The sequence below is a fragment of the Onychostruthus taczanowskii genome, unplaced genomic scaffold, assembly GCF_017590055.1.
Source record: "Onychostruthus taczanowskii isolate IOZ18803 unplaced genomic scaffold, ASM1759005v1 scaffold206, whole genome shotgun sequence".
NCBI lineage: Eukaryota > Metazoa > Chordata > Aves > Passeriformes > Passeridae > Onychostruthus > Onychostruthus taczanowskii.
In genome coordinates this window covers 262,013-271,006 of record NW_024499307.1, presented here as the reverse complement: position 1 = coordinate 271,006, position 8,994 = coordinate 262,013, and the positions used below count along the sequence as shown (strand labels likewise).

Here is an 8,994-nt window from a genome sequence, read left to right as displayed (position 1 = left end):
CCTCCTCCTCCTCCTCCTCGCCGCCTCCAGGGCACTTTCCCTCCCCATTATTTACAATTAATTCCTCTTTTCCTCCTATTTTCAAACTCCGCTCCCCGTTTAATCCTCCCTGCGGGCGGGACGAGATTCAGAGTCTCCGTGCGGGGTTTTTTTTTCCACCGGGAACATCTCATTTTTCCTCGCCTCCCCTTGCAATTTCCCCGCGGATTTTGAACCCCGATTTCGCCCGAACCGGCGATATATATATTTTTTTTTTTCCTTTAAAAGAAGGAGAGCGCCTGCTCGCGGAGGAGGAGTCTTTTCTTTTTCATGCGGCGGTTCTGGAACCAGATCTTCACCTGCTGGTCGCTGAGGTTCAGGCGGTCCGAGAGCTCGCGGCGCCGCTGGCGGGTGATGAATTCGTTCACCAGGAATTCTCCCTCCAGCTCGGCCAGCTGCAGCTTCGAGTACGGCTTGCGCTTTTTCCGCGACCTCGTGTGCAGCGGGTACCAGGGCGCGCCTGCCGAGAGCGCGCCGCGCCTCAAAACCCCGCTTTTCCCCCGCAAAAAAGCCATTTTCCCCGCTTTTTCACCGAAAGAAGCAGCCCCGTAACGACTTTTCCCGTTTTTCCGATAAAAAAACTCCCCGAAATGCCCAATTTTCCTTTTTTTCCGCTAAAAATCCTCCCCGAAATGCTAAATTTTCCTTTTTTCCACTAAAAAAACTCCCCGAAATGCCCAATTTTCCTTTTTTCCGCTAAAAAACTCCCCGAAATGCTCAATTTCCTTTATTTTTCTGCTAAAAATCCTCCCCGAAATGCCCAATTTTCCATTTTTCTGCTAAAACACCTCCCCGAAATGCCCAATTTTCCTTTTTTTCCGCTTAAAAAACTCTCACAAATGCTTAATTTTCCTTTTTGACATAAAAGAACTTCCTCGAAATGCCCCATTTTCCTTTTTGTCCGCTAAAAATCCTCCCCGAAATGCTCAATTTTCCTTTTTTTCCGCTAAAAAAGCTCTCCCAAATGCTTAATTTCCCTTTTTGCCATAAAAGAACCTCCTCGAAATGCTCAATTTTTCTTTTTTTCCGCTAAAAAACTCCCCGAAATGCTCAATTTCCTTTATTTTTCTGCTAAAAATCCTCCCCGAAATGCTAAATTTTCCTTTTTTCCACTAAAAAAACTCCCCGAAATGCCCAATTTTCCTTTTTTCCCGCTAAAAAACTCCCCGAAATGCTCAATTTCCTTTATTTTTCTGCTAAAAATCCTCCCCGAAATGCCCAATTTTCCATTTTTCTGCTAAAAATCCTCCCCGAAATGCTCAGTTTTCCTTTTTTTCCGCTTAAAAAACACTCCGAAATGCTTAATTTGCCTTTTTGCCATAAAAGAACCTCCTCGAAATGCTCAATTTTCCCTTTTTTCTGCTAAAAAAACTCCCCGAAATGCCCAATTTTCCTTTTTTTCCGCTAAAAAAACCTCCCCGAAATGCTCAGTTTGCCATTTTTCCCGCTAAAACACCTCCCCGAAATGTCTTTCCCTTTTTTTTCCCTAAAACCCCCACTCTTCTAAAAAACCTCCCCGAAATGCCCGATTTTCCTTTTTTCCTCTAAAAAAGCACTCCGAAATGCTTAATTTCCCTTTTTGCCCTAAAAGTACCTCCCCGAAATGCTCACTTTTCCTTTTTTTCCGCTAAAAAAACTCTCCGAAATGCTTAATTTCCTTTTTTTGCCATTAAAAAACACCCCGAAATGCTTAGTTTTCCTTTTTTTTCTGCTAAAAAAACCTCCCCGAAATGCTCAATTTTCCATTTTTCCCGCTAAAACACCTCCCCGAAATGTCTTTCCCTTTTTTTTCCCTAAAACCCCCATCCCCAATTCGTGTTTTCCCCCAAAAAACCCTTCCCGAAATGCCCTTTTTCCATAAAATACTCCCCAAAATGTCCCTTTCCCCCCCAAAAAAACCCTCCCCAAAATCCCCTTTTTCCATTTTTCCACCAAAAATCGCTCCCCAAAACGCCTTTTTCCCCTTCTTCCCCCCAAAAAACCCTCTGCAACCCCCTTTTTTTTTCCGTTTCCCCCCAAAAATCCACTTTACATTTATCCCCATGACCCCGCAGTCCCCAAATCTTTGGGGCCGCGAGGAATTTGGGATTCTTCCCAAAAAAAAAAAATTGGGGAAAAAAAAACCCAAAAGCCGCGAGGAATTTGGGATTCTCCCAAAAAAAAATTGGGAAAAAAAAACCCCAAAATCCGTGGCTCACCCCAAATCCCAGCTCTGGGATTTTTGATTTTTGGGGTTTTTTAAGGATTTCCCTTTTTTTCCACTTTCCCGCCCCCCAAACCCGCCCCGTGTTGTTTTTTCTTTCAAAATCTCCTTTTTCCCCCCTTTTCTCTCCCCAGTGACCCCAAAAGCGCTTCCCGATGTTGTTATTTTTAGGGATTTTTCCTTTTTTTCCCCATTTTTCCGCGTCCCCGCTGCTGCCGCCGCATCTGGCCGCAGTTTTGGGTTTTTTTTTTTTTTGTTTTTTATGGGATATTTACTCTGGCCGCAGTTTTGGGGTTTTTTTTTGGTTTTTTATGGGATATTTACATGTTTACGGCCTTTTCTGTTAAAAGCGGCGGCACCCCATAAAACATTCGGGATTTCGCTGCTACCCCTAGCGGCCTGACCCCACAGCGGCGCCGCCGGGAACCCCAAATTTCCCCCCCAAACCCAAAAAAAAAAACCCAAAAAATCCCAATTCCAGTGCTGTCGGGGTTCAGGGCGGCACCAACCCCGCCGAACCCAAAATTCCTCATCCAAAACTCCTCTAAAACACCCCCAAATCCCACTAAAATACCCCAAAATCTCTCTAAAACACCACAAATTCCTCTAAAACACCCCCAAATCCCTCTAAAATACCCCCAAATCCCTCTAAAATGCCCCAAAATCCCTCTAAAACACCCCAAAATCCCTCTAAAATGCCCCCAAACCCCTCTAAAATACCCCAAAACTCCTCTACAATGCCCCAAAATCCCTCTAAAATACCCCAAAATTCCTCTACAATGCCCCAAAATCCCTCTAAAATACCCCAAAATCCCCCAGAACACCCCAAAACCCCCTCAAAAAAAACCAAAATTCTCCTTTCTTGCTCCTTCCCGCCGCTGCCCAGGCTCAGGGGTGACACCAACCCCGCCGAACCCAAAATTTTCCCTCAAAATCCCAGTTTAAAAAAACCCCAAAAATCGGTTTTTAGGACCTTGGCGGCGCTGCCAGCGCTCAGGGGTGACAGAGAACCCCAAACCCCCTGGGAAAAACCCTACAGAACACCCCAAAACCCTACAAAAAACCAAAAAGTCCCTTCGAAACACCCCAAACTTCATACAGAACCCAAAAACCCCTCCAAAAACCCCAAACCCCCTTTTTTTGGACCCTGACCATCCCTGTCGCGGTTCAGGGGTGTCACCAACCCCTCCGAACCCCAAATTCCCGGGGAAAACCTTTTAAACCCCCCCAAAACCCCAAATCCCCCCTTTTTTAGGACGGCTCTGCGCATTCGGGGGCGACACTGACCCCACAAAACCCCAAATTCCGAGGGAAATCCTTCCAAAAACCACCAAAAACCCCTTCCAAAACCCAAAAAAACCCCACCAAAATGCCCCAAACCCCTAAAAAATCCGCATTTTCAGAACTTGATCGCCACTGCCGAGGTTCGGGGTGACACCAGCCCCGCTGTGCGCCCTTTATTCCCTGGGAAAAACCTTCCAAAATTCCCTAAAAAAATCTCTAAAAACCCCAAAACCCTTCCAAAACACCCCCAGAAAGCCCCCAAACCCTCAAAAACCCTCAAAAACCCCCTAAAACCCCCAAACCGCCTTTTTTGGGAGCTGAGCAGCGCTGCCGGGTGACCCCAGCCCCTCCGTGTCCCCTTTATTCCCAGGGACGCGCCCTAAAAAATCATTGCAAAAACCCCAAAACGCCTCCACCCCAAAAACCACTCAAAAAAAACCCCCCAAAAACCCAAAAATCCCATTTCCAGGCTCTGCCCGCAGCCCCGCTCCGTCCCCTTCATCCCCAGGGGAAAACCCTTCCAACACCCACCAAAAAAAAACCTAAAAACCCAAAAAACCCAAAAAAACCCCCCCAAAAAAACCCCAAAAAACCCAAATCCTAAAAAAAAAAACCCTAAAACCCCCAAAAAAAAACTACAAACCCCCCAAAAAAAACCAAAAAAACCCGAAAAAAACCCCAAATCCCATTCCCGGGCTCTCTCCACCGCTCGCTGTGCTCAGGGGTGACACCAACCCCGGCGAACCCCAAATTCCCGGGGAAATCCCTTCCCAACCCCTCCAATACCCATCACAGAACCCCGTCAAACACCAAAATCCCCCCAAAAAAACCCAAAAATCCCCATTTCCAATCCCAATTTCAGGGGTGACCCCCGACCGAGCGCGACCCCTTTATTCCCGGAGGGAACTCCTCCAAAATCCCTCCGACATCCGCCAGAAAACGCCTCTAAATCCCCTAAAAACGCCCAAAACCTTCCAAAAACCTCCCAAAAAAACCAAAAAACCCCAAAAACACCCAAAAACACCCCAAAAACCCAACCCTCGTCCTCCCAGCGCTCAGGGGTGACACCGACCCCACGGCGTCCCCGGGGAAAACCCTTCCAGCGCCCACCGAAACAACCCTCTAAAACCCAAAAAAACCCCCCCAAAAAACCCAAAAAACCCTTCTGTTACCTCCTCTCCCCGCGTTCAGGGGCGGCCCCGCCGCGTCCCCTTCGTTCCCGGGGGAACCCTTCCAGCACACACCAAAAAAAGCCCCAAAAAGCCCCAAATTCCCCCCCAAAAAAACCCAAAACCCCCTTCTGTTACCACCTCTCCCCGCGTTCAGGGGCGGCACCGCCGCGTCCCCTTCGTTCCCGGGGGAACCCTTCCAGCACACACCAAAAAAAACCCCAAAAAGCCCCAAATTCCCCCCCAAAAAAACCCAAGACCACCCCAAAAACACCCAAAACCACCCTAAAAAACCCCAGAGCCCGTTCTGTCACCAGCTCGGCGTTCAGGGGCGGCACCAGCCCCGCCGCGTCCCCTTCATTCCCGGGGGACCCTTCTGAAACCCACCACAAAGCCCCTCTAAACCCCCCGAAAAACTCCCAAAACCACAAAATCACCCCAAAAAAAAAAAAAACCCAAAACCCTAAAACCGCGTTCTCTCACCGGTGTCGAGGGGCGAGCCCAGCCCCGCCGCGTCCCCTTCATTCCCGGGGAACCCTTCTAAAACCCACCAAGAAAACCCCCCAAATCCCCCAGAAAACCCCAAAAAAAACCAAAAACCCCCCAAATCCCCCAAAAATCCCCAATCCCGAGCTGTCTCACCAGCTACGGCTGCGCTGAGCGGCGAGCCCAGCCCCGCCGCGTCCCCTTCATTCCCTGGGAACCCTTCCAGCGCCCACCAAGAAAACCCTCCAAAAAAACCCTAAACCCCCCCCAAAAACCCAGAGACTCCCAAAAAACCCCCAAAAATCCCCAATCCCGCGCTGTCTCACCCGCTCCGGCTACGCTGAGCGGCGAGCCCAGCCCCGGCGCGTCCCCTTCATTCTCGGGGAAACACACCAAGAAAACCCTCCAAAACCCCCCAAATCCCCCCAAACGCCCCCCAAAAACCCCAAAACCCCAACCCCGTCCGCCTCACCCGCTCCGGCGGCGCTGAGCGGCGAGCCCAGCCCCGGCGCGTCGCCCTTGCCCTCGGCCAGCAGCGAGGAGCCCGAGTCCGACTCCAGGGACGCGCAGCTCGGCGGCTCCTGCGCGCCGCCCTCGGGCCCCGCGAACTCGAACTTGCCGAACCCTCCTCCGAGGTTGCCCAGGTTGCCCAAATGGCCCAGGTGGTTGCCCGGGTTGGCGCCGTTGCCCGCGTTGGCGGCGGGCAGCGGCTCCAGCGGCAGCAGCGCGCCGTCCCTGCCCTCGCGGCCCTTGTCGCCCTCCCGGTAGCAGCACTTGCCCTCCTCGGCGCGGGCGAGCTCGCAGGCGCGGCCGAAGCCCAGGTAGGGCTGCGGGTACGGCCCGCAGGGCTCCGAGGGCGCCCAGGCGGGCAGCGAGGCGAAGTTGTCCCGGCGGGGGTAGGGCAGCGACGGCAGCGCCGGGATTTGGCCGCCGGACGCGCGGAAGTTGGGGAAGTAGAAGGCGTCGCCGGTGTGGATGTTGAGGAGCGGCCCCACGAAGCCGGGGTTCAGCAGGTTGTGCTCGCCCATCGTCCGCGGGGCCGCCCCGGGAGCGGCGGAGACAGCGCGGGGGGACGGGGACAGCGGGGGACTTTTCCCTCATTTTTCCTCCCTTTTTTCCTCCCTTTTCCCTCATTTTTCCTCCCTTTTTTCCTCCCTTTTCCCTCATTTTTCCTCCCTTTTTCCCTCCTTTTCCCCTCATTTTTCCTCTCTTTTTTCCTCGTTTTTCCCTCATTTTTCCTCCCTTCTTCCTCCCTTTCACTTCCTTTCTTCATCCCCTTTTCTCTCCTTTTTTTCCCTTCCTCTTCCTCCCTTTTATCCCCCCCTTTTCCCTCATTTTTCCTCCTTTTTTTCCTCCCTTTTCCCCCCTTTTTTCCTCCCTTTTTTCTCCCTTTTCCCCTCATTTTTCCTCCCTTCTTCCTCCCTTTCAATTCCTTTCTTCATCCCCTTTTCTCTCCTTTTTTTCCTTCCTCTTCCTCCCTCTTCCTCCCTTTTATCCCCCCCTTTTCCCTCATTTTTTCTTCCATTTCCTCTCCCTTTTATCTCCTTTATTCTTCCCTTTTATCTCCCACTTCCTTTTATTTCCTTTCTTCCTCCTTTTCCCTCCCTTTTCCCACATTTCTCCTCCTATTTTTCCCCTTTTCCCCCTCATTTTCCCTCTTCCCCCCGGACCAAACCAATCACTAAAAACCCCAAACCCACCTCGAATTAAATTCCATTTTTTCCGACGCTTTTCAGCCCCCCCAGCGCTGCCGAAACCCCAAAATTCCCATTTTTCGCCAGCAATATTCAGGTTTTTCACCCCAAAACCGCTCCGGGGTGGGGGGGAGGAGGGAGGGGAGCGGCGCCGCTCATTAATTAATTAATTAATGACCTCCTTGATGAAGCAAAAGCGCTGCGGCGTCGCCCCAATAAATCGCCATTAGATTTTGTGTCACATAAACCTGACGGGCTGGGCAGGAGACGGCGGCTCCGAGCCGCCCCCACCTTTTCCTGGCATCCTTTTTAACCATTTAAAATCTTTTTTTGCCTTTTCAAACAATTTTTGGTCACTTTTTATCACGTTCTGATCATTTCCCGTCGTTTTTTTGGGTCATTTCCCACCAATTTTTGGTCATTTTCTGCCGTTGCTTGATCGAGTTTTGTATTCCTTGCTCATTTTTTGTCGTTTTATCGTTTGTTGATAATTTTTATCCTTGTTTTATCATTTGTTGATAATTTTTATCATTGTTTTGTGTCTTCTTATCATTTTTGGGCCATTTCGTATCATTTACGGTCATTTTTCATCATTATTTTATAACTTTCTGTTCATTTTTACCCTTTCATTTTGCCAGTTTTACCACTTTCCGTCATCTTTAATCATTTTATCATTCTTTTACCCTTTCTTATCACTTTTGGGCCATTTCATATCAATTTTTTTGCCATTTTTGATCATCATTTTATCATTTTTGGTCACTTTCCCACCGTTTTTCCCCTTATCTCACCATTTTTTGACCATTATTTCCATTTCCCCCCTCATTTTCGCGGCCTCAGCAGCTCCGGGGCGGATCCAGCCTCTCCAGGATTTTTTTTTTTTTTTGGGACAATCCCTCTCTTTTATTGTTCCTTTTCCCTCCTTTATTCCCCAGAGACCCCCAAACCCCAAATTCTGATTTTCCCCCCATTTTTCCCGTGGAATACCCCAAAATTCCCATTTTCCCGCCCGCTGCGAGCGGCGCGGAGGGGATTTAATTCCATTTATTTCCATTTTTCTCATTTCTTTCTCCCTCCCTCCCTTCCCCTTCTCCCGAGGAAAAACACGGAAAAAAATAACAACAATTAAAAAAAATCGATACCGGCTCCTTCCAGCGTGAAATAAACCCAAAAAGCCCCAAAATAAACCCAAACCCCCCCAAAATAAACCCAAAAAAAGCCCAAAATAAACCCAAAAAATGCCCAAAATAAACCCTGGGGTGGGAAATAAACGCAGCAGAGGTGCTCCGAGCGGAGCGCGGCGCTTTGGGGCGGAATTTCCCTTTTTGGCCATTTTTCATATTTTTTTCCCGCCCTTTCCCCACATTTATTTTGCTTTTCCTCCCTGCCCCCGGCCGGAATTCTGGAATTTCGCCTTTTCCTCCCCAAAATCCTTCCCGGGGAGGCGAAACCGCCTCAATTCGCATTTCCCCACCCCCGGCTCAATTTCAGGCATTTTCCCCAAAATAAATTCATTTTTTTCCCTGCCGGAGGCTCCAAAACCCCTCAAAAAAACCCAAAAAAACCCCTCAAAAAAACCCCAAAAAACCCCAAAACTCCGAATCAATCAGGTGCGGCTCCCCGGGGCGCCTTTCCCTTCGCGCCGAGGTGGAAAAACCCGAATTTCCGCTTTTTTCCAGCTTTTTTCCAGCCCGGAAAACTCCGCCCGCGCCTGGCGCACCTTTCCCTGCGGAGACACAAAACCCGCGCCGCAAACATTCCCTCCAACCCCAAAAATTCGCTTTTTGAACCCCAAAACTTCCCTTTTTGGGGAGGTTTTTCCTTTTTTTTTCCCGATTTTTTCTTATTTTTGGCGTTTATTTCCTGACTTTTGCGGAGGTTCCTTATTTTGTGTTTTTTTTTTTTTTTTTTCCCTTCTTTTTTGGGTTTTTTTTTTTTTTTTTTGGGGGGTTTTTTTTTTTTTTTTTGGGTTTTTTTTTTTTTTTTTTTTTTTTTTTCCCCTTCTATTTTGGGATTTTTATTTTTATTTTTGTGGGGTTTTTTTCTTATTTATTGGGATTTTTTCTTCTTTTTTTTTTTTTTTTTTTCCCCCCCTTTTTTTTTTTTTCCCCTTTTTGGGGGG

General features: G+C 48.8%; 1 protein-coding gene across 1 annotated transcript; it reads right to left on the bottom strand.

Annotated features, from left to right (window-relative positions):
- Positions 1 to 260: 260 nt before the first annotated feature.
- HOXC12 (homeobox C12) lies at positions 261 to 6,209 on the bottom strand. Its single transcript, XM_041403905.1, has 3 exons — positions 5,705 to 6,209; positions 3,845 to 3,905; positions 261 to 519 (listed from the first exon to the last, which is right to left on the bottom strand). Exons 1-3 carry the CDS (start codon positions 6,207 to 6,209, stop codon positions 261 to 263), a joined length of 825 nt encoding a protein of 274 aa, XP_041259839.1.
- Positions 6,210 to 8,994: the final 2,785 nt, after the last annotated feature.